Source organism: the organism of the source record quoted next, unplaced genomic scaffold, assembly GCF_019419815.1.
Source record: "Pyrus x bretschneideri cultivar Hongxiangsu unplaced genomic scaffold, Pyrus_bretschneideri_v1 Contig7, whole genome shotgun sequence".
Taxonomy (NCBI): Eukaryota; Viridiplantae; Streptophyta; class Magnoliopsida; order Rosales; family Rosaceae; genus Pyrus; species Pyrus x bretschneideri.
This window is the reverse complement of record NW_025999809.1, coordinates 8266740-8291389: the sequence shown is the minus strand read 5'-3', so window position 1 is coordinate 8291389 and position 24650 is coordinate 8266740. Positions and strand designations below refer to the sequence as shown.

At 36.0% G+C, this 24650-nt stretch overlaps 1 protein-coding gene and 2 pseudogenes across 2 annotated transcripts; all 3 read right to left on the bottom strand.

Moving 5' to 3' along the window:
- Positions 1–1114: 1114 nt before the first annotated feature.
- LOC103933761 lies at positions 1115–2424 on the bottom strand (annotated as a pseudogene).
- A 512-nt stretch (positions 2425–2936) lies between these two features.
- Positions 2937–3821, bottom strand: LOC103933762 (annotated as a pseudogene).
- Positions 3822–6565: 2744 nt separating this feature from the next.
- On the bottom strand, positions 6566–21891 carry LOC103933732 (guanine nucleotide exchange factor SPIKE 1). 2 transcript variants are annotated; one of them, XM_009343421.3, is made up of 30 exons: positions 21493–21891; positions 21100–21262; positions 20401–20528; positions 20154–20257; positions 19986–20041; positions 19742–19839; positions 19470–19601; positions 19033–19344; positions 18556–18837; positions 17852–18019; positions 17572–17763; positions 17410–17453; positions 16870–16939; positions 16299–16460; positions 15853–15960; positions 15635–15672; positions 14730–14874; positions 14354–14480; positions 13320–13513; positions 12757–12887; positions 12215–12290; positions 11847–11957; positions 11040–11222; positions 10213–10359; positions 9864–10037; positions 9373–9720; positions 8949–9281; positions 8258–8443; positions 7148–8122; positions 6566–7037 (listed from the first exon to the last, which is right to left on the bottom strand). In XM_009343421.3, the coding sequence occupies exons 1-30, from the start codon at positions 21550–21552 to the stop codon at positions 6783–6785; spliced, it is 5502 nt and encodes a 1833-aa protein (XP_009341696.2). In that variant the 5' UTR covers positions 21553–21891; the 3' UTR covers positions 6566–6782. The 2 variants fall into 2 exon arrangements, with proteins under 2 accessions (XP_009341696.2, XP_048429663.1); XM_048573706.1 differs by lacking the exons at positions 20401–20528; positions 21100–21262; positions 21493–21891 and having other exon boundaries at positions 19986–20051; positions 20154–20204.
- Between the last annotated feature and the right edge of the window lie 2759 nt (positions 21892–24650).

The following is a 24650-nucleotide window of genomic DNA, read 5'->3' as shown; positions in this document are numbered from 1 at the left end:
AGTAAGTCCTACTATAAGAAAAAAAATCTCTTGTGCAAAAAGGTATTTAGACAATTTTTTTAATTAATTATTAAACCCACATCAACACATGACAAAATTTTTTTACAGAATTGTGGTGGAAAAATCATATTGATTTGCGATACATATTTTCAAGCACTACATTCATCAATTTTCAATTTTATGGATAATATTGATAGTGTGGATCAATTTCAGAGACCATCTTGATATTGTGGTGGAAAAATCATATTGATTTGCGATACATATTTTCAAGCACTACATTCATCAATTTTCAATTTTATGGATAATATTGATAGTGTGGATCAATTTCAGAGACCATCTTGATATTGTGAGTTAATTTCAATGATCATTTGTGATAAAAACTCGTAAATCATGTGGGGCTCATTTATGTGTCACATCAGCACTTAACAAAATTTTTAACTGAATTATGACGGAATGACCACATTGATTTACAACACCTATTTTCAAGAACTGCATTGATTAATTTTCAATTTCAAGGACCATCTTGATAATGATGGTAAATTTCAAGGACTATTTGTGATAAAAACCTGTTAACACAATATGCTGGTAGTTGGTACTTCACTGCTCCGCCAATTTTTAGCAAAGAATGAGAATTCATTATGGGTTCTATATGCATTGATGTATAAAATGTGCAATTTTATCAAAGAAGCTACCACGATATATATTATGAATATACTCAAAGAGTTGAGTTATTGCATAACAGTATGGATTCAAACTTCGTTGATGACTAATCTAACAAAACTTCTTGTTTAACAAAAGAAAATGAAAAAAAAAAAAAAAAAGACCATGTCTAAGGGATGTGTAGAACCAGATATGGCATTCAAGCAATACTCGCAAGCTCGGCAAGGAACTGGTTGATATATATTCCTGAGCTTTATGGATTTGGGTTTTAATGTCCAGATTTATGCTCATGATGTTTCATCTATAAATTTATAGTCACTTAAGTCCCTGTTTTAAGAAAAAACTGTTTCCAAAACAACTGCTACGAAACCAACTAGATTGGATTGGTTATATTTGGATTCTCACAAGCATTTCCGTCATCCAATCCACTCGTCGGGATTTGGTGTTTAGGGATTCAATCCAATCTGCCAACCAAACAGTGATAATATGGATTAAGGTAATCTTGGAAACCTTTGAGAGATCTCCAAATTTTGTATCCCTTCTCTGATGTTTTCATCTCTAAGCTCTCCAGATAAGTGCAAGCCATATCGACTATGTCATCAGACCACGTACTAATACTCAAAGCTCCGGGCCGGAAACTGGAAGCAGCAGGAGGGTACAAGCGCTTGGCAAATCTGAAGGTGCTCGCCTCTCCAACGTGAAAATATGCATCACATTTCCCTGCACCTCTCTTGTTTTAAGTAACCAGGATAGTCCCCAATTGAAAACTCTTTTACTTCTTTAACCAAAAATATATAAGCCAGCCTCTTCTGCTAAATTCTCTATTTCCCACTCAGGGAATGGATACGACGTCTTGTGTGTCACATGAATTTCTCCACTTCTGGTCAGCATGTCCCTTGAGCTCTTGAAGTACCCCTTCACCAAATTTTGATGCAACCTGAAAAATGCGTGATTCAATCTAATAATTAGACCTAGATGGCTGTCCTAGAGTCCATGCTATTTGGGTCACGATGACTCTGGACAATTTCCCACGGTCAGCCTAACTCAAATCAGCTCACTTTCCAAATGTGGTCATATGGAAAACGTCATGTGGTATAACTTATGTGTCTTGTTTAACGTGTGCATTAGTTATATTATACTCTAAAAAAATTATTCGTTATTCACTCATATCACAACACATGTCACACTGTTGTGTATCATTTTAATAAAAGTAACAATTTTGCCCTATTTTCAGAACTTACAAAATGTGGTGCTGCTTTTTCTCCGACAAAAAACGAAAATTCGAGTATCCAGCGTGAGGAAAATTAAATATGATCCAATCAAACTCCATCCTGGTAAGTTGAGGGTGGTGGAGCATGGTGTGTACATCTACCCCATGGAATATTTTCCATCCCATGTTCTCCAATTCCATCAAGCTTTTCATAGCTTTTGAATACTTCAGCTTCAACTCCTGTACAAACAACATACAAATTAAATAATTTCAATCTCTAAATTGAACAGACATAATAACGTGTTTGGTTGATGTAAATTAATACCTCGTGAGTCGAGAGAAGTTGCAACCATGTTACTAGCTGACCCAAAACCTGTGGCCAAACAAGGCGCAAAAGAGAAGTCTCCTTCTCCCACTAACAGTATCTTGTGAAAGCTGCTCTAATGCTTAATCTTCATTTCTACACCCCAGCCAAACACTGCCTCCGTTTTGTTCCTTTTCGCTCGAGATTTCTCACATTTCTTTAAACTTTTTTTCATCTTCAATTTCCCCATTTTCTGAGCTGCTTGAATTTTTCCTCTATTACTCTTGAAAGTTGGAAAATTTATAGGCAAAAATGTTTAAACGCATTCATAGGGACTGATTAATTGAGAAGAAATGTGTAACATTAATTAGAACAAGTGTTGGAAATTGGAAGGTCCCAAATTTCAATTTTTTTTGTCAGTTTGTATAACTTCTAATCTATATAGTATTATCAAATAAATTTGGGTTTACCATTAATTACGTTTAAAAATTTGAATAAGTTATAATTTCGGACGCCCGAACAGACCTCATCAATTGGTTTGGATAGTTAAAATTTTCGATACTTCGAAAACAACAACAAAAAATAAGGAGAAATTTTTCTGCCTGTCGAAGAACACAATCCGGTACATTAAAAGATGTCTCAAAAACAGGGTTTTACGCAGAGTGGTCTTGGAGCTTCACGAGAGATTTCATCAGACAAATATATATGCAGGTATTTCCCAAACAGTACCGGTCCCAACATCAAAGGGGAAGCTTCAAAACTTCAAGTAGTAAAAGCAGTACGGTACAACTGGTTTGCAAACCTGAAGATGTTATTCCAACAGGAAAATTTTATCATATATCCCAGATCCTCTCTTATTTTCATTACCCGGACAATCCCATTTCGAGAAGCTTGCTTCATTGCCCAAATATAATCCAGCAGCTTCTGCTAACTTCACCATTTTCCACTCACTGAAAGGATACGATGTCTTGTGTGTCACATGAATTTCTTCCCTTGCAGATCAGCATTTCGCGAGTTAATGAACACCCAAACCAACTTCTGATGAACCTGAAAAATGCAGGATTTTAGTTTAAAGATGCATCCCTTTAAAAATTAAGCCTCACTTGAATGAATATTATTGTACGAGCCCATCACATATTTGATCCCTCTCTCGCAATATGTGCATGTATAGGACTTAGCTTACATAATTTGGAAAATGCTGCGTCCAGCAGAAGAGGAACCATGGATGTAACCGGCGTGAGGAAATTATAGACAATGCAATCAAACCGTTGGTTGATTAGGAAAGGGTGTTGGCTCATGGTGTTGACATTCACACCAAGCAATGTTGAGCATCCCCTGGCCTTCAATTCATTCAGGTTGCTCGTAGCTTTCGAATAATCCATCATCAAAGTAACTGTAAATAGCATAGTGAATAGCATAATCGCATATTAATTGATAAAGAATTAACCCTCTCTAACCTAAACTAAGCTAAGCTGCATATTGACGATAATTACCTTCGGAGTCCAGAGAAGTTGCAACCATGCTGGTAGCGGAACCAAATGTTCTGGCTAAGCAAACTGGAAAGGAGAAGTCTCCTTCTCCGACTAAGAGTATCTTCTGGGACCTGCTGTAATGCGTGATCCTTTTCTCCAAGCTAAACAATTCCATTTTCTTGCCTTTAACTTACTCGAAACTTACTTACTAGCTACGTCCAAAGGTGAATCACACTACTCGAAACGTTCTTCGAATTGTTTTTCTGATCTTTTCTGAGACTAAAACTGTTCGAGCATTTTTTTTTTCTCCAGTAATCTTGTAGCTACGTCCAAAGGTGAATCACACTACTTAATTATACAAGAGTGGCAAGCTAGGGGGCAACATTTATGTTTCTAATCGAAATGTCTCTCTCTTAGTTTTCTTTCCCAGTCTGTTTATGTTCCATGTAGTTTTACTTCTCTATCTGTGCCATTCATGAAAACTAAACATTACTTATTTTTGTGAATTCATGCACCTTATCTAATCTAAATACTCAAAATAGCGAGATACTACAATCATGTGGCTGAAACAAATCTAAAAACAATAAAAGGAAGGAAAAAATTTGGCACCCGAGATGACAAATTTTCCCAAAATATACAAATGGTTTGTCAGAGTATAAAGTTTTCAACGCAAAGCACAAACAGACCATAACTACTTAAGACAGTTTAACCTGCCCCAAACTACTGATCATGTGTTGTGTATGGATTTTTATTTGTTGAATTTTGTCCAAATTCTAAATATATTTCCTTCCTGCAAACCCAGGGTTTTAGTCCCCTCCAAAAATCCCACATCGCTCAAGCACAAGATGTTAAACTTGTTTATATATCACAATCCATTACCACGGTTCGCCGAGTTCACCAGAATCTGAATCAATAAAAACCGCAAACTCTCTTGGGCTTGGCTCTTTTACTTTTGAACTTCTTTTTTGGGAAATTCTCATTTTTACCATAAACATTTTAGTTATTTTCATATGAATACTTCAGATCTTCTGAATCCGTTATTTTGTCAAGGGAGAAGAAAACTGGTGGTAAACTGGGCACGAAAAGAACAATTCTAAATTTTTTTTATTTCAACGGGTGGTAAAGAACAATTCTAAATATTGTCAAGCTTGAATTCTTCTTTCCGTAAAGTCGATGGGTTTAAACTATGAGATTATCAATTGTCAAAAAAAGTAGAATAATTATAAATTTTTTTATTTTTCTTTTAAAATATACTTTTTTTTGAGATGTCCAAATGATTCAACGGATGGTAAACTGGGCACGGAATTTTTTTTATTTTTCTTTAAAAATATACTTTTTCAACTATATAATTTTCTTACTTAACTTACATATAATTTGGAAGCCGCTGTGTTCGGAAGAAGAGGAACCATGGGCGTAACCAGCGTGAGGAAAATTATGGACAATGCAGTCAAACCGTTGATTGAATGGAAAGGGTGTTGGCTCATGGTGGTGTTGACATTACCACCATGCAATGTTAAGCATCCCTTGGTCTTCAATTCATTCAGGTTGCTCATAGCTTCCGAATAAGAGAACTTTAACGAAAAACTCTCGGTACTCTTCACTTTATTTAAAAACCACATTTTTACACTAAAAAGTCAATCCTGATACTATTCACTTTATCATTTATTTTGTTCTTATCGTTAAAACTCAAAGTTTTTAAGTCTTTCAACTAAACATATTGACACTGATTACCTTCGGAGTCAAGAGAAGTTGCAACTACCTTGGTAGCGGAACCAATTGTTCTGGCTAAGCAAACTGCAAAGGAGAAGTCTCCTTCTCCGACTAAGAGTATCTTCTGGGAGCTGTTGCAGTGCTTGATCTTTTCTCCAAGCTAAACAATTCCATTTTCTTGCCCTTAACTTACTCGAAACTTCTCCAAATTCTTTTATGTTCTTTTCAGAGACGAACTATTTGAGCATTTTTTTTTCCTCCAGTAATCTTGCTAGCTACGTACAAAGGTGAATCACACTACTTAATTATACAAGAGTTGCAGGCTAGGGGGCAACATTTATGTTTGTAATCGAATGGTATCTTTGTTTTCTTTCCTAGTCTGTTTATGTTCCATGTAGTATTACTTCTCTCTATCTGTGCCATTCATGACCACTAAACATTACTTAATTTTTGTGAATTCATGCACCTTATCTAATCTGAATACTCAAAACTACGGGATACTACAATCATGTTGCTGAAACAAATCTGAAAACAATGAAAGGAAGGAAAAAAATTGGCACCCGATTCTTCCAAGAATCCAAACCCAGGGTTTTTGTCTCCTCCAACAATCCCACATTGCTCAAGCACGAGATGTTAAAGTCGTTTATATATTGCTATCCATAACCATGGTATACCAAGCTCATCAGAATTTAAACCAACAAAACAAACAAACTCTCCTGAGCCTGGTTTTTTATAATTTTACTTTTTCACTTTCTTTTTTAGGAAATTTTATTTTTACTATAAATATTGAGAAATATTATTAGCACTCCAAAAATCTCATTGTACACAACTCGGCCTGGTTTTTTATAATTTTACTTTTTCACTTTCTTTTTTAGGAAATTTTATTTTTACTATAAATATTGAGAAATATTATTAGCACTCCAAAAATCTCATTGTACACAACTCGTAAGTGTATTTTTGTTTCCTAATATAGAAAGTTTGAAACGTAGAATGAAATTTTTAGAATGCTAATAACAATTGCCTAAACATTTTAGTTATTTTTACGGTTTTGTACATGAATACTATAAATCTTCTGAATCCGTTACTTTGTCAAGCTCGAATTCCTCCCTGTAAATTCGATGAGTTTAAAATATCAAATTATCAATTGTCAAAAAAGAAGAACAATTCTAAATTTTTTTACTTCAACGGGTGGTAAACTGGGCACGAAAATGAAAAGGTGGTAAAACAAAACCCATTCATTGGAACATTATATAAGCAAAACAATGTAGACATTCAAGCTGCTAATACATACGGTCCCAAAAATACCACCCCGGGGGCTGGAAAGATATCGACACATTGCAGATACAGCCCGAGGCGAAAGAAAAAGGAAAAAGAAAACCCAAAAAACGAAATGAAACAGTAATACAAGATTAATTCTACAACAATGTCACAGCTCTGACAGAATGGCTGGGATGTAATGGGACAACTCGGCCGTCAGAGATTGAAATCCATTCACAAGTTGAGTGTGGAACTCCTGATCTTCCTCACCGATCAATCTGAAGTGCACACGGATTGCACGCTTGCATACGGCCATAAATTCGAGGAGTGCAGCAATCAGTTGCTGGAGTTCCTGGGACCGCAATCTTGTTGCAGGCTCGCCCGATAGGAATGCAGTGCACACGCTCAGTACCCCACTGTTGACCTGCAAATGGGAAGTAGGGAAATCCGATCAGCAAACGAAGTTGAGTTACAGAGTCAGCAGTTGATACATTATTGGGTTTAGAAAAACATAGTTTGAGAACAAAATTCCACCTGGACGGCAACACTGCCTTGAAGAATTCTTTGTAGGCTCTGGAGACGTGGGAGTTGATCCCCTTCAGAACTGCGAGGCTCTTCAAGTTCATTTCGTAAAGCAGCTGTCCGAGTTTCAATCATTCCAATGGCATTTTCTACTGGGGAGAACTCAAGCGATTCGGATTTGGTAACTAATAGCCTATTCACAAGAGCTGGGAATGAACCTTCTGTTTGAAGAACGGTCCGCCTCTTCCACTGGTCCTCCAACCCACCTTGAGTCTTTCCATTCTTCGTAAATGGGGTATCAAACAAGAAACGATCAAAGACTCGTGCACGAACACTTCCAGTTGAAAGCGAAAAGATTCTCTCCCGTCTACTTCCCAAATCCTCATCTTCCATGACTGGATCAACAGCTGTTATCTGCAGGTAGCAGGCTCCAGGCTGCAATTCATCTGCCTTCACCTGCCTAGAATCTGGAATAATGTGTAAGGTGTGATTGCCATCCATCCTAGATTCGTATATGTGACTAAGTTTCTCCATTATGTCACCTAGCCTTATATCGCGGGGCTCCCTGTATACATATTCCTTTCTATCCAACTTTCCAAATCTGTCACCGTAAAAACCCACCCTATAGTACGTCGCATCAGTGAATGGAATTGGACTTGACTCCTGCTCAAGGATTGATTCATAGATATTGGTAAGCATTGTGTGACATTTACTCAGTTGTCCATACGCCCGCCGGCTTTTATAAACTGGAATAACAAGTTCCAGTATGCTTGCACAGAAATGAAAGAGTTCAGCTTGAGAAAACAACTTATTTGCGAGTTGTAGATACTTCACAGCAGAGTCAACGGTAAGTTTTGATGCACCATATCCCTCTACCTCAGCTGCAGTTGTCTCAGAGCTGATCTCAATGCTGACCATCGGACAAATTTTACGTAAAGCAGTTATGTGATCTTTGCTCCAAACACCATCATTTCTAGCAACAAGGGCCTATACAAGATTAAAACAGACCATTAGCTAATAGTAAAATAGTGAGCACTTTCACACTTAAAACCAGAGAACAGATTTTGAGAACAGAAAAATGTTTCATGCGGAGGTTGCATTGCAAAAAACCATAGCACTTACCTGCATTACAATACCAGCCACAGCAACAGCACACTGAGCAGCTTCAGCCCAAGACTGCATTTCCTGATGTGCATCACATAAATGCAGTAACCACATTATGTGAAGGTCTGGGACAGGGGCAAATGCCATAGCAAGTCTATAGAAGCTTTCAGCAGCTGCATATCTATCCATAGTTATCAAAGAGCCCTGCAAAACAAATTGTCGCTGGTATTACAACGTAAATCCAAAAGCGTCTCCTCATCTCAACATTTGTCAGAAGAACAAGAAAAACTTAGGGCAACCCAATTTCGGGAAATAATATATTGTTTCTGTTCAGAAGAAAATGAAAAAAGCATGGTGGGACAAAGTTGTAATTTAAATAGGATGGGGCATGTGAAACCACATGAAGCTTCACTACGTTAGTTTTAAACTCAAAAACAGAAAGCCAAAGATAGTGGTACTTCTTTTATCATTGTCAAACTGCTTCTATTTTTAGGCACAGAAATCAGTGGCTTGCTAACAATTACCTTCTAACAGCCGTAAAGGAATTTGCATTGTCTATAGTGAAAAGTATTACTTTCGAAAATATTAGAAGTTCAATGCCTACGAAAAAAAAAAAAGAACCTAGTAAAGAACCAAAGCACCTGGTAACACAAGATACAGATGTATATTCCCTAACAAACAAAGTTGATGTAGGCATTGTCAAACTGACCAGGAGTGCATGTTCCAAGCTGGCATCAAGAGCAAGAAGAAGACTGTCAGCAAGAAATTTCACTTCTGACCAGGACCATCTATTTTCTGTCATTTTTTCGGGAATTTCTAACAGAGCACCGTCAGGAACTCCACACTCTCTCAATAGACTGGGGCTCTTAGCTTCATCTGCCGCTTCCTCAAGTGACTTTCGAAGACGCCGTGCTTCACCACTCTCTTCTAGTGTTCCATCAGCCTTCATCTGAGTCACTTGTACTTCAGACATCAACTCAGACAATGTGATGATCAGCATGACCCTCAACCTTGCTGTTTGCATAAAGTAATAGAAAGAACTCTGCAACAAGAAAAAAAAAAATGAATGGGAATTAATTTTTATGTTGAAAATTAACAGGAGCATACAATGCCAATGTGTCAGGGAAGCCTACCCTCATAAGCATTTGGAGCCCAATAACAGCCCTTTTTCTGATATTATCATTTCGGAAAACCGCAAGTCGAAGAAGATGAAAAGTTACTTGCTTTAAAAAGCGGTCATTTTCCCTAGCCATCAAAGTTACACCATGAAGATTGAAGACACCGTTGAAGACAGGAAGCAATGATCTCCAGAAAGACAAAGGTTGATTTCGAGAGAAGAAGCTCATAAATATGGCTGTGACGCAGTCAAATTTTCCATAGTCAGTGGCGATGCTGTGGGATGCTGCCATTATGGAGAACTTCTCAGTTATTTCCAAAACCTGAAGACTGACAGAAGCACTCAAGTTTTCTTCCCAGAGCTCCTGGAAAGGTGAAAGCTATTAACTACCTCAAAAAAGCAAAGAGATGACGGACAAGTTCGAAGGCAAGATAGATTTTTATTGCACGATGTAAATGGGGCTCGTGCTGCAATCAAACAACACACAATGCTTACTCAAAACTTTACCAATTTTTGTCTCAATATTGGATGCAAAGATTCTCTTAACGCTTGAGAAGAAGCTCCAATTCTAGAAGATTGTGCCTGAGCTAGTGCTTCTCTCAAGGAATACGGCTGGCTAGGGGAGCTTAACTGAGAATTTACTCTCTGCCATGAATAACCATTTTCTGGAGTACCCTGAGGCTGCATTAAAGAGATTCAAAACTCTTGAGGAACGTTTGAAAATGTTGGTTTCGTTTTTATAAAATTAAATGCTTCCAAGATGAGACATGAAACTACTAATGGAAGCAAAACTATATTCATTGTGTACTATTGACTCTTGTAAGCTGCCTCATAAGGACCAGAAAAGTTAACTCACTCTGACTTCTTGTCTAGATGCTTCAGACAGATAGTTGTTGATCGCAGGGGAAAGTCTATCAGAATACTTAGGGGAAGCAGGGGCATCACCACCAACAGGACTGCGAGAACTAGATCCCATAAGCGTGATATCAGCAGGTTTTCTGTGCTGTAAAACACATTTAATACAATTAGAGTTACCAGGAACATTTATACAAAATAAAAAATTGGAATACAGTGTATTTTTTTTTTTTTTCCATATAATTCCTTTCACTGTGGAAGAAACACAAAGTGAACAAATTCAAGAATCTATGATCATGAAATGAGATGTGCAGAGGACAAAAAAGAATAAGCCTCAGAACAAAAACTAATATGAGCTAAATCCTTATCTCTTTCTTACGTATGGAAGCAATATAATAAAAGAAAAAGTGTTTGCCTGCCCAGATGAAGACCTTAATTTTGAACTAATATGAGAGTATCCATTCTTGGCCATGCTGGCTGTAATGGTTAAACAGTTATTTTCAACATGGGGATTCTCCTCCGGGAATAGATAGAGTTAGGAGAAGGGAAGGGCCTCATAGCTCCTTATTATGGGCGACTCAGGAAACCCCCACCATTTTTTGTCAAAATCTGAGTAAGAAGTAAGGGATCACACAATAATTTCTTTTTTTTTTTTTGGAATGGCAAGAGCTTTTCCTTGTGTTGATCCTATTTCGATGGGAACTCCGAAAGAACTGAACAAGTATGTCAAGAATGAGAAAATGAACACCCTGAAAAATATGAATAGAAGGTAAAAAATCATCAACTAAGGAACCAAATATCCTAAACAAGAAATTAATAAAAGGCAACCTCAAATAGAACAAGGCATTCCTCCATGAGTTTGAAAAACAATCTAGTTCTAGCAATGCTCAGCTGCCACGCCTTGACAAGTGATGAATCATCAAGGTTCCGTACAATTTGCAAAATTGCGACCAAAACTTCACGCTTTTCAACAGCATTGAGGTTGTAAAATACAGGCATTTCATCAAGAATCTGCACAGATCATAACACTAGTTATGATTTCTTAATTTGTGACCACGAATACATACGTAAATCATTCTATATTTTCCATAGGATAAACTTTGGTAATATCATATAGTTGAGCACTGCCCTTATTAACCTATTATTAGTAGGAAAATACACATACTGAAGTTGAATCAAAGGATGATGCTGATGGAAGTATCAACTATTGTTATTTTTACTTAAAAGAAGATATTTTGACAAGATATTAGTAAACATTAATTGGAAAAATGGATCTAAATTATAAACTTCAACAGATAGTATATCAATGTCAGCTACATGACACGTATGATAAACTTTATACTTCTACTATAGTGTAAAAAGCATATTTACTTATGGAATACTCAATTCTTTATAACCATGAATTCCGTGCGAAAACATCTCTGACCCCAGTTAATTTATGTATTGGCAACCCCCGAAACCAGAAATGCCCCAATAAATTGGCACTACCCCCCTAGGTCAATTTCACTCTTTATGGCAAATATCAAAACCCCAAATATTTTAAGTAGATTCCCGTTAGCAGGGATAAACAATAGAGGGAGGGAAAATGTAACAGAAAACAACCATACATTGCACAAGGAAAATAAAACTACGCACCTGTCCAATAAGTGGAAAATAGAGCTGGGCTATATATAGTTTATCTTCTGGCTTTTGGTATCGTGCATCAAACTCATGTTTGCACAAAAGGACTACTAAAATTCTAGCTGCCTACACACATCAAAATGAAAAAGTTAGAACAGAATCATAACATATTTTGCACATTTATCAACACATCATGATTTTCAATACTTCGAAAATTTACATATATCATATCAATGTCTTGTTTGAGGAGGGATGAGTATAGAAATGTATCCACCAGCAAAAGCATAAAAGAAATGCATATCTACTGTAAGCCTCTTGTTTCTTATTAAATAACAAAGAAACAACAATAAATAAGTAAATAAGACTACTGACTACAAACTTACCTTTGCCCGCAGAGACAAATCGTCATGATCCCATGTAAGAAATAGCTCTTGTATTAAAACAGACGAAAGGTAATTCCTATGACACAAGCATTCACTTCATCAAGACACTCTAAAAAACACTCGAAAGCTTCTTAAATAAGTAATTAAAGTCTTGAACATTTATAGAGGATGCACTGATTTTTATTCAGAAGTATCTGCATTCAAATACATATCAAAGAGATAAAATAAATCTTTCTTTTCTTATTTTAAATAAACTTCCAAAGAGAGGGATCAGGATAATGAAGGGAACAGAGCCACCCCATCCCCATGTGGAATGAGTACAGTGTATAGTTTGTAAAGATAGGAACAATACAAAAGCTTTTGAAGTGATTAAACAAATACGAATTTTTAATCCAATGAATTCACCAATCGGTAAATCTCTCGGTACGGGTGGGTAAATTATGATAGAGGGCATACTTTTCTTTTTCAATAGTTCATCAGTGGTTTCCTCTGTTAACAGTAAGAGGGTGAGAAAACAAAAAAGAAAATTAAGGATAAGTTACCTGTCAGAAGGGTCTCTCCCAGGCATTTCCACAAAAAGGTCGTGATCGCATATAATTTGTAGAAATGTGAGCTTGCAATCATGAAGAACCAGTTGACAAACCCCGGAAAACTTGTCCAGGTACAAAGACACCTACAGCACATTAAAGAGACCATAAAGTGAATAGAAACTACATATTAGCAATCAGGAAGGTTAAATAAATTTTAAACCTAATCCTTAGGTTGGCTCTTTCAATCTCATTTTAAACCCCAGAAAACTTGTCCAGGTACAAGGACACCTGTATACATGATTCATCTAGAGCAGTATTTGTTAACTCCAAAATTTCATTATGTTATTTCATTGTACATATATTCTCTCTGGACTCCCCTTTGCTCTCGTAGCACTAATGGAAACCACAAAACACATATATCTACATTCTACACACAATGAACAGACAGAGAAGGATTTGATTGAAAACTTGAACAAAACTTATTTACTAAGGCTTCCTGCAATACATGCCCCTTTGAGATGACACCCTAGCTCAGCCCTAAGTTCTGAATAATGAAAGTTAAGCAGAAGGCATACCAATTCAAAAACTTGGCGAGGTTCAATGATGGACAAGAGGTCATAACAAAAGAAAGCTAAACTGCTGTTTAAACGCTTTGCTAAGCTTAATCCCTTCTTACAACGTTCATGCACTTCTGTTAGTAGGCAATCATATAACTGCATTATACATCTGAATACACCTTCTTTCAACTGCATAGGCGGAATATCTTCACCTGCAATACAAAAAATAAATAAATAAATTATTACCAAAGGAACCTGAAAAAGATTCAAGAAAAGAAGAATTTCTCTGGAAATAGATGTCAACATAACAGGGTAATGTCAAACCCAGGTACAAACAAGAGTTAAATCACTTCAAAAGCATCTGTTAGAGATAAAAACTAAATTCAGGAGATTCAAGAAAATTCCAGAAATGCTAACTGCTAAAAACTACATTCAGAGTTAAAAACTAAATCTGCCAGAACAATATGCAATTGGCATGAAGTTGAAAATGTACAGAAAATCCAATAAGCTAGGATAAGAAAACCATTGTAGGAAAACTGTTCTATAAATGAAAACAAAATTGCCAAATATACAAAATTGCCAAATACACCATTCTATTTGAATGATCGCTGAATCATTGAATTTAAGTATGTCTAACCTAGACTTTAACAAACTTAAAGCTCTAAGAACATGCAACATTGATTGTGTGAACATTTGTGTCAGAGAGAGAATTCAACTATATGCATGATTACTAGTGTCTATGAATTTTCACTAAAACTAATAAATTCTGGGTCCACCAAATACACCATCTGCCTGCTTCAATATATCCTCTCCAATAGATTACCAACCATCTATTCACATGATATTGCTCATATGTACAATGGTTGCTACACAGAAATCTAACTGTTGAAAATTTATTTTCTACATGTAATTACTGGTATTTTTTGTCTGGTCACTAGAAAGCTGTGTATCAGGAGATAACGGCTGCTGTTGTTGGGAACACTCCCAAAGATATAGTTAAAATAGCAATCAGAGAATATGTAAGGCGTAAATTTCCTCGAAGTGAAACATACCTAAAGGAAGATTATGATAGAAAAGACGCATCTTCTCTAATGCCATTGACTTGACAATTAGCTCAAGGAAAAACCAAGCCATTGCCAAAACATCATCATACACAGGTCCAACACGATATCCTTTAGCCTGCACAATGAATTCATAAAGTTAAGCAGTTGAGCTGTTGGCAAATAATAATGATGAGAATCTTGAACCATATCTTGCAGTCACCACAGAATTTAAGATGAAAACATTAAGAATTGGCACAAGCACGGTTCACCAAAAGCAGAATTCTCAACCAAATTGATGGGAAACCTTCAAAACCCAATGTGGTGATCAAGAAAACCACAAACTAATACAATTGGCATATGAAAATCACCAGCAGGACAGGCGTACCTTACTACGAGCCAAACTTCCCCAAACAGTTGACAAGCCAGGATAAACTGGTGGTTGCCGACCCCCAAAGTCATCAAAAGCGTAATCTACGTAGTTAACTAGGAAATGGTTTCTTTCAGCATCGTCAACTGACTCTTGCTGCACCCTATAGAATTCATTTCACACATGTCAAACTAAAATTCAAAAGGCCATTAGAAATTAATGCAATAAATAACTAAGTGGAAGAGCAACGGCTGGTCCAGAGCAGAAATTTTACACCAAAGGGCCAACGTCTACATGTACAGCACAGGACTTACATGTCTAAATTTTAAGCATGTCTTGGTTGTGTTCTGGGACATTATCCTAAACCCAAAACACGACCCATCAACTTTCAGTTTCCCAATAGAAAAAGCCAATATCATTCCCTAATTCAATGTATTCTGTATTATTTTAGCCATATTTATTTTCTTTCTTTTTTCAGCCAACAAAACAACAACCAAAAAAAAAAAAAAAAAAAACAATACTAAACAGAGCACCTTACAACACCATAATCACAGGACAGCCTGTTAATATATTGCACAACAATGGTTGGAAACATGTTACGAAGAAAACACACATCCATACTAAATAAACCATAGCCAAATGGATTTTACCAGAAGCAAAAAGATAAAAAATAAAAAAAAATAAAAAGTAATACATGAAGAATTTTCCATAAAGTATAGCTTTCACCACACAATCTTGCAAACTTTATGCACGCCTAAGAAATACAATTATGTAATATCATGATGACAAAGTTGGCTATTGAAGACACGAACAAGAAGCGTCTAAAAAAATGTTAATTCTTTTATTAATAATTTCACTTCTGAACTGTGATAAATAACAATTCTGAAATACATAAAATCATTAATCAAAACTGAACAACACACCGGGTGACAATATTGACCATGGCTCTGAAAGCTGCAACCTGAAAGCAGCAGTAGAATCAGAAAATCAGATGGCAGTACACAGTGCAGAAACCAGTCAGTAGAAGGATGATTATCAGATAATCTAGAAAAGTTACCAAAGGAATAACGAACGTCAATTCAAGAAAATAAGGACAACGAATGAAGCCACAGGAACAAACAACTATAAAAATCAGTACTACCTGGAGGGTTTCTCCACCATTTCCTATTAGATGCAGAAGCATATTCAAAATTGGATGCAGAAACTGAAGCAAAGCAATGGAATCAACATTCTTCAAACCGTTAATAGCCTGCATGCAAATTCATTACACTTGAATCACTTCTTCACATAGAGCCGGTTAACCACAGAGCCCAGGCAGAAAAAATACATACAAAAAAAAAAAAAAAGTCTACAGTACCTATTGCACGCCCAACACCTCAGATGATACCATCCAATGTTACCATCAGTATATTGAGAGTTTTTTTATTTATTTATCTACGAATGTGTATGTTGTGAATCTAAAGGGAAAAATCAGTACTATGTATTGCCCAATTTCTATGATAACTGAAATAATGGAATCTTGACTACCATAAAATAAAAGAAAAAAAGACAAATGGGTTTGAAATAAACAATTAAAAGGAAGAATACCTCCAAAAGCTCAGAACCCCAAGGTGCACTTGTTCGAAGAGTGTGCCTATCGTATTCAAGAAAAAAATCTCTTATCCGCTCATTGATAGGATACAGCGACGAACAAAGTCTTAAGCGCAATCGAAAGATATTCTTTCCATCTTCCAAATAATCCAACCTCTCCTGGTCACGGGGAAGGGGAGTGGAATTGTCAGTTTAAGAAGACAAAGTGGACACATAAATACTTAAAAGCTTCCTACCAACTACAAGATTAGAAAGCTGCTCATGAATAGGAGACAAGAAAAAATCGTTTTAATATGCAGGATAACAGTACAGCATGCAGGGTAATGGCATAAACATCAACGAATGAGCATGCAAAATAAGCAAGAAATGAAATTTTAATATACTTGTCCAGAAAAATCTCAGATTTCCACTGTTAGGTATATCCCTTCTAACCATAAATTGAGGTTAATACTACAGTAGAATAGAAATAAAATTGAAAATGAATAAAACCACAAAAACTCAACATTTTATGTACTTTCACTAGTAGAGAGTAAACAAGTTATAAACTCATTATGAAACACAAACATACTCTGCCCATATCCTGGAGATAATGTGGAACCAGCTCTCTCATAATTGGCAAAGAAATTTCAGACCTACACCTGAATAGGAAAACAACCATTTTTGCTCCCATCAATTATGAGTATCATTAAAAGTCAAAACTCTCCATGAAAACATAAAACAAATAGCAAGATGGTAATAAAACTAAAGAACAATTTTAAATGTGCAGTTAATTGAAGTAACAAACAGGAATGGTGAAAACATAATATTGTTTAATTGGGAAAAACTGTTTACATAATCAATTATTAGAGTATTGAAACCCAGGCAGAACTGATACAAGTTATACAGTTGCTATGACAAAAGCATTTTTAACTACCATAGAAGCAGGCCTTTGTAACTGTGGTATAAACTCTCAAACTATTTAAACTACTAAATTGGATGAAAGATTAGTTTCAAAGGAATAACCCAACATATATTAAGCGAGTAACCACATGACCAAAAATTGTGTTGAGTTTCCTTCAGTTCAAGAACAAAGGAGGAAGAAAAATCGGGTTGAAGGCATATTACATACTGAGCATACGTGGATAATGGAAGTGCCGCATATCCAATTACTACCTGAAAAGTGAATGGACAGAGTTCACTTTAATGAGGTGAATACAATAAAACTGAAGCAACAGGTCAAAACCAGCTAGTCCTTTAGTTTAGAGAAATAAAGCAATTAAAATGAACTTACAGGTTTTGGAGCTTCTAATTTTGTTTGAAGATCTACATGAAAAAAAGTAAATAAAAGATGATGTGTCGGTGTCCAGGTAGCAGGTAGGGAGAGTTTGATCTCATCATGGTAGCAGGCCACCTTAGCACCAACAGTCACTTGTGTGTGAACCCACTTCTGGAGTGATGCACCGGGTTCCCTTGGATACATTGCCTGGTCAAATCAATTGTACAAACCAAACACGTAAGAGAAAATTCAGAACAGTGAACAGCTTACATCAGAATAATCAAGGCATATTTACCTCCAAAGGCTGTCTACGAATATCATTATCATCCTCCCGAAGTTCAACCCTTATGAACAAATTCCTCTTCCGACTCAAACTAACAGTCATAGGATATACATAAAGACAATGAAAAAGCTGCAAGAAAGGCTTATTTCTTGTCGTCGTACGGAAGTCAAAAGCTTGAAACTGGAAGTTAATCAAAACAAAACATTTAGTTAATCAGACATGTAAAATTAAAAAACATAGTCAAAACTAATAAAACTATCTGTTGGAATAGATGGTTCTGAACACATTCTTCCATATGCTGCATGCATATCAAAAGGATCTAAGAAATAAATGAATGGCTGATAAGAGCCAACTAGTTGTGTCACAAATAATATTATACAAATGTTAATATATATAATTATATATATATATACACACAATATATATGGAAAAACTAGAACAGCAATACAGATCAACTGACTCAAAAATTACAGTCACAGTGAACTAGCAATACAACCATAAATACAAAAATCAAACACAACTAAACAACCCACCCCTAACAAATTACACACATAAACAGAAACCAGAAAAACTAAGAAACAACTGCCTCTCAGCTGACAAAGAAAGGGCCTGCTGTAGGGGTGTCACATTTTTAAAACCATTTGTGCAGAAAAATAATGACTCGCAGTAACAATTGAAGTTCAAGACAGAAAGCATTATGATGCTGTTATACTTACATCGTCAGCACTGGGAATTGAATTTCCATGAGCATTTGGTCCATTTCCAGATCTTTCTTTGGTGTCGGAAGAATTCCACTTAGAGCTGCTACCCTGAGGACCATCCAAACCATTACTTGGTAGCTTCCCAAATGTGGAATCGGTAATGCGGTCATCAATAGAATCATTATTCACACTACCACTTTCTGATATATTTTCCAAGTCATCATGGTCATTCTGGTGCTTCTCGATTTCCAGCCTCATAACACCTTTCACAGGTTTATGAATCTTACGTTTGGGATCCTTAAATTGTCAACAAAAACAAACCATCATAATTTGAACAACAGGCATCTAATGAAAACTCCAAAAGTCAGAAACCGTCTGTATGTACTACATAATTTGGGGGGAATAGGAAATACAGACAAGAAAAACTCATGCAAACAAAGTAATAAAGACCATGGAGGTATTAAATATTCATACAAGAGGATTTCTGCATACCTGAAGTGAGTCCTCAGTATAGCATTCTTTAACTTTATTTAAGTTTGATATTTCGACAACAACAGAGCTTCGACTTGGATATCCTAGCTTCCCATCTAATGTGACCGTTGCACTAGGCTCAAACACACCATCATGAGAACTTGTACCAGGTATACTATGAGCAAGAGGACTGCTTGGGGAAGCAGACCCACCAGAAGCTGCACCAATGCTGTTATCAAATAATGAAACAATAGCCCAGGCGAAGGACTCTCTGTAAGGCATTATTTGAGACCACACCTGCAGTTTTTGCTTTTCTTTCTCAGTCAAGTGTACCTGTTCAGATAGAGTGAACAAAGTTTTTATACAAAACAGAAAATTGAGAAATTTGTAAATTTATTTTGTCATGCCAATATGCCATACAGTTTTTTAAGAATTGAGTAACATATATATGGACATACTGGTTCTTTGCGCGAATAAACTGAAGGTGTAACCCCGCCATCTTCTGTGGCATGCTTCTCTAACTGGATTAGCAGACAAACTGATGATGATGGAGCATCTAAATAGAAGATTCCACGAGGTTCAAAAGAAATCTTCAGCAAAAAAATGGCAGGGGCAACAGTAAATTTGTTAGTCATAATATATTCCAAAAATTAACTCCTAAAAGTATAAAGTACAGAAAAAGCACTAAATTGACAGGGAAAAAAAATGTAAAATTGATCTTTTAGCTTACATCCTGCTTTTCAGTTGGTGCATGTCGAAAATAAAAGTCCTCTGACAATTTTTCTCTTCTCTCCCTATTGTATAAGCACATTGTACCATAAAATGGCTCTGCATGAGAGATGGAGGGAGGAGAGGGCAAAGAGAGAGAGAGAGAGCACAAAGTCAGAAATCTTGAAACATCTCAACATTACAAAAGCAGTAGTACAAAGTGAGCACCAATGATACAGCACCAGTACAAAGAGCATATCACTCACCAGCTAATCCCGCTTGAAATGACAGGGAAAGAACCTTCGCTGAGATCTTCAATCCACTAAGACAGCCCAATTGAATAGAGAAAAAGACAATTAATAAGCACAGGGACAAAGAACCAGAGAAGCAGAAACAAACTTCTAGTCAACAAAAAGATTGTAGAACTGCCATACTGAGATATTGGAGTTTCTGGAATCCTTTGTCCGAATATCATTGACCTCTCATTTTCCCAATCAAACGCTGGTTCATAAGCAGGAAGGGGAGATTGACCAAAATGCTGCATGTACAGTACCACGTTTAAGAGAATTAACACTAGAAAGGGGCAGGTGGGGTCATGAACTTATTGATTAGAAAAAGTAAGGTACTGAATAAAGTTAAACTTATGTTGAATGTATAAACCTATCCTTGAACCAGTACAACCTTTGGATCATTGGACTGTACTGAATCCGATACAGTAGCTTCAGTGAATTGTCGTCCTGAGGTACTGGGGACGTCATCATCAGTAGTATCTTCCACCTTGGTTTGCCTTGCACTTGCAAGATGCATTTCTGCAAATGGATTCAAGATATATCAAGAACTCTACTGCAAATTAACTTGTTATTCTCAAACATTAGCATCTAACAGGCAGCCAATCAAATAAACAGTTCTAATACTTGGATTACACCACTATTTTGCAAGATTGACACCCACTCAAGGCAGGATAAACATTACTCCCTAAATCTATCACTACCTTTAGATTTTTCACAAACTAAATATCCTATGCCAAAAAACCAAATTACAAGAATTCTATAGTTTTCTCTTAATATTGCCTTTAGAACCAGGTAGATAAAATAAGAAATACAGGAGAAAGAATCAAACTTTTATCATTACTTAAGCACTCTAAGAAAATGGGTTTCAACCAGATAACGGTAATGTACAAATTTAACCCAATTATATACTTTTGCAAAAAGGGTTTCAACCGTGCAACAAAAAAGGGAGTGTGGTGCTTAATTAGGAAAGTTTCCAGAGACTTAATCTACAAACTTAAAACCCTTCTGATACATAAACCCAAATGCACCCCCTTGTCTGCATGCTCAAGTAAGCGAAAGACTAAAAGACCGAAAGAAGGGGGTTCTATACCAGTTTCGATGTCAGTGTCAGGACCCTCATAAATCTGGTTCTGGAATGAGGGCGGTCCAATACTCTCGTAGTGACCATACTTGATGTCGTCCTTCACCCAGTCTGTTGTGTAGCACTGCACCAGCTCCTTCAGATGTGGCCACTGCTCCAAATTCTCCTCAAACTACACAAACCCAATTCACCAAATAACCAAAAAGTACCCACTTTTGAATTCTTACCTCAAAAATCAAACTCATAGAAACATAACCCATATTACATTGCTTTGCCAGTGAACTAAATACTCAAAAAAATTAATAAAATTAATTGCATTTTCTAAATTATACTTCTTGGACTCCTTCAACCCAAACAAACAAAAGGGTAGATAAAACAAAGACCGAGAGTGAGACACATTACCTTGTTCTGCCATTTGGTGGTGTACGGAGTGGAATCGCGGCGAGGCCGCAGGCTGAGCATGGCGGATCTATTGAGTCGGACGCTCTGGAGTTCAAGAACAAGATAGCGAAGAAAATAGTGGGTTTCTCTAGAATTTGTGAAATTTCTTTCCTTTTTCTCTTTCTTTATGTATTTTAATGGCGGACGCAGACAGCAGTAGTGGAGAAAACCAAAACGTAGTGGTGTATTTGGTAGATCTTAACTGCAACCAAAAGCTAAAGCAAACAAATTCAAAGAAATAATGAGTGAGTTTTGGAAGAAAATAGTGGAAGAATGAGAGAGACAGAAGAGAGAGAGAGAGAGAGAGAGCTTGAGGGGAGCACTCAAGTCAAGGGGAGTCCAACCAGAGAGAAATGCCAAGCAGGTATAGCCTTTTTATCGCACCCCAATGCTTCCGGTCTGGCCCCTACCGTTGTGTATTAGTTTTTAACTTTTTGTTTTATAGATCATTTTATACTATATTTAGTAATATTTTTTTTCATTTGTAAGCATAATATTAAAATGATGGTTCACATGTGGTCTGCTAAACATGGTCTGATTAGCATTACTCGTCTAGCAATTATGCTATTATAGTTATTGTAAGAAGAAAAGGCATAAGTACCGAGCATGAAAACAAAAAAATTATGTGCTAATCGTTAGTGATAATAAGTTCCTTGTATCTATACTTTCATACAATCACTACCTTTACAATGAAAGACTAGATCCACTCTCGAGATCATTTCTTCTAACTATTACATGTCATTTATGCGTACTTTGGTTCAATTTGACCACTTTAGACCAACAAAAAGGAAGCTGATTTTCATCCACCCAATGTCCTAAGTTAACCAACTAGATTTACCCAACTAAAATGATTCATGTACATCTACTTATTGCTTCTTCCACGTCGTCCTTCACAATGGAGCCTAAAAGAAATTGCCTTCTTAGAACAAGTACAACTTCATATGATCTTATCATACATACATGAAATGAAAAATGGATGTCTCAACTTCTTCTCTCGAACTATAGAAGGAGAGAGCACAAGTTGCACAAACATTTCCTTTGTTGTTGTTTCGCTTCCAAGAAAAGCAATTGGTATTTTGCTTACCACTTGAGTTTTATAATGTATGCTTTTCTTCTAGCTTTCCAACCTAATTAAACTTGAAACATAAGTTATAGCAGATAGTATGCGTCTAAACATGCATCTAGGGTTTTAGGGGCAACCTTTTAATTCCTGCATATTCTATGAAGGAAGTGGGTGGAGTTTCTGAACCTTTTGGAAGTGCTTATAACTTATAGGTGCTTTTGGCTTTTACTGCTGAGCTTTTTATAGTAATTGAAAACATGCTTCTTGTATCAGCAGAAGTAGAAATATATAGTTTCCATGAAGAAAACACAAGCGGGTTGCTTGAAGCCGGCTTGGAAGTTAGGAACAGTCACATGTTAGATTTGATACTTCGCTGGCATAATCACTGCCTCACTCTTGTTTCCACTTGATAATATTAGGTCATCTCTGAGGGTTATAGGTCATATTTAGCTCTAAAATTAATAAAATCGGTCTCTAATCAAAGAGTTAAGGGAAATCAAGCTAAGTTTGACTCCAAGACGCTAAGTTTGGTTTTAAAAAGTGATAAATAGTCCTGGACATTTAGGGATGGAAAAATTTAGTCCTAAAATAATCTTAAATATTAATCTTTTGAGAACTAAAACAAAGCCAATGACTGCATTTAGCCTCTATGACTGAAGATGACCTTAACAATTAGAGTGTGGAGGTGACTTTGGTATTCTTTTTTGATCTTATACGCTCTTCTACTCAAACTATGTCTTTTGAGTATTTTTATATTTTATTCAATTCAAAGTCGAGAAATAAAAATGAAAGAGGTGATTCACTCCTCTCCGCCTAATTTCGATTATTTTTGGGGTCAAAATCCCCTCTATCGCTTTTATCAACAAACAAAGGACAATTAATCAAACATTTCTACCTCTAAAGCTTATTTTATTCAAAATTCAAGTTTTGAAAACAAATAATCAAAACTTAGGTTGCATCTGTATTTTAATGGGGTTTCTTTTTGGCACACCCTCATAATTCAGACCCTTAATTTTCTTCGATTTGTTTAAATCCAATACAAATAAAAAGAGTAAGACTGGGGTACAAATTGTACGGAAATATCATTTTCCTTCCTAATTTCCGTAACTATGTTACTCCTATATCATTATATGTCATAATGCAACTTTTCTGATTGTCTTCTTGATCTCCGTGGCAAAGCCATCAGTTAATATTATTATTATTATTTTTTAAGTCATCAGGCGACTTTTATCCTAGTTGTTCATTTTCTCTTTTAAATATTGAATATTTCTTAGTAGAAAAATAGAGTGAACTTATATCCAATTAGAGCAATTTGTTCCTTAACTAGAAATCTATTACTATTGGTCTCTCAACTTATCAAAACAGTGCAGTTATAGTTATTTTCATCAACTCCGTTAAAACTTCTGTCAAAATGAGTCACGTGCCATGTACGTAAGGCTAAATCAAGGGGCAAATATATAAAATCAAATACGAAAAATTGCATCAATGGTCCCTCAACTTTAATTCAACTGGAGAAATGGTTCCTGAACTTTAATCCAATTGGAGCATTGACCCTCAACTTTAATCCAATTGTAGCAATGATCCTTCGAACATAACTCATTTTAACGGTGTTAACGAAAATGACAATAGCTACACGTTTTGATGAATTAAGAGACCAATGATAATAATTTTTTAGTTGAAACATCATTACTTCAATCTAATTAAATTTGAGGAAGCATTACTATTTTTTGGTACTACATTTTAAAATGGTTTTATAACAGAGAGCAAGGTAATGGAAGCTTCAAAGTTGAGTTTTTTTGTTTTGATTAAGTTGTGGCGGGTACTACATATAACTTTGAATTAGCTGAATAAAGATTATTGATAGCAATTCAGAGGAAATGTTAGCTTTTTTATCAGCACTCTTCAAGCAACATACACAATGGCGTTCATATGGCATGAATCGCATGATGGTCAGTCCTTTCGAAATAGTTTTGTGGAGTGCGAATTATACAATTGATATGCGAACTATAACGCTTGTTTTGATTTTCTCAACATGTTATGTATATTATTGATATCG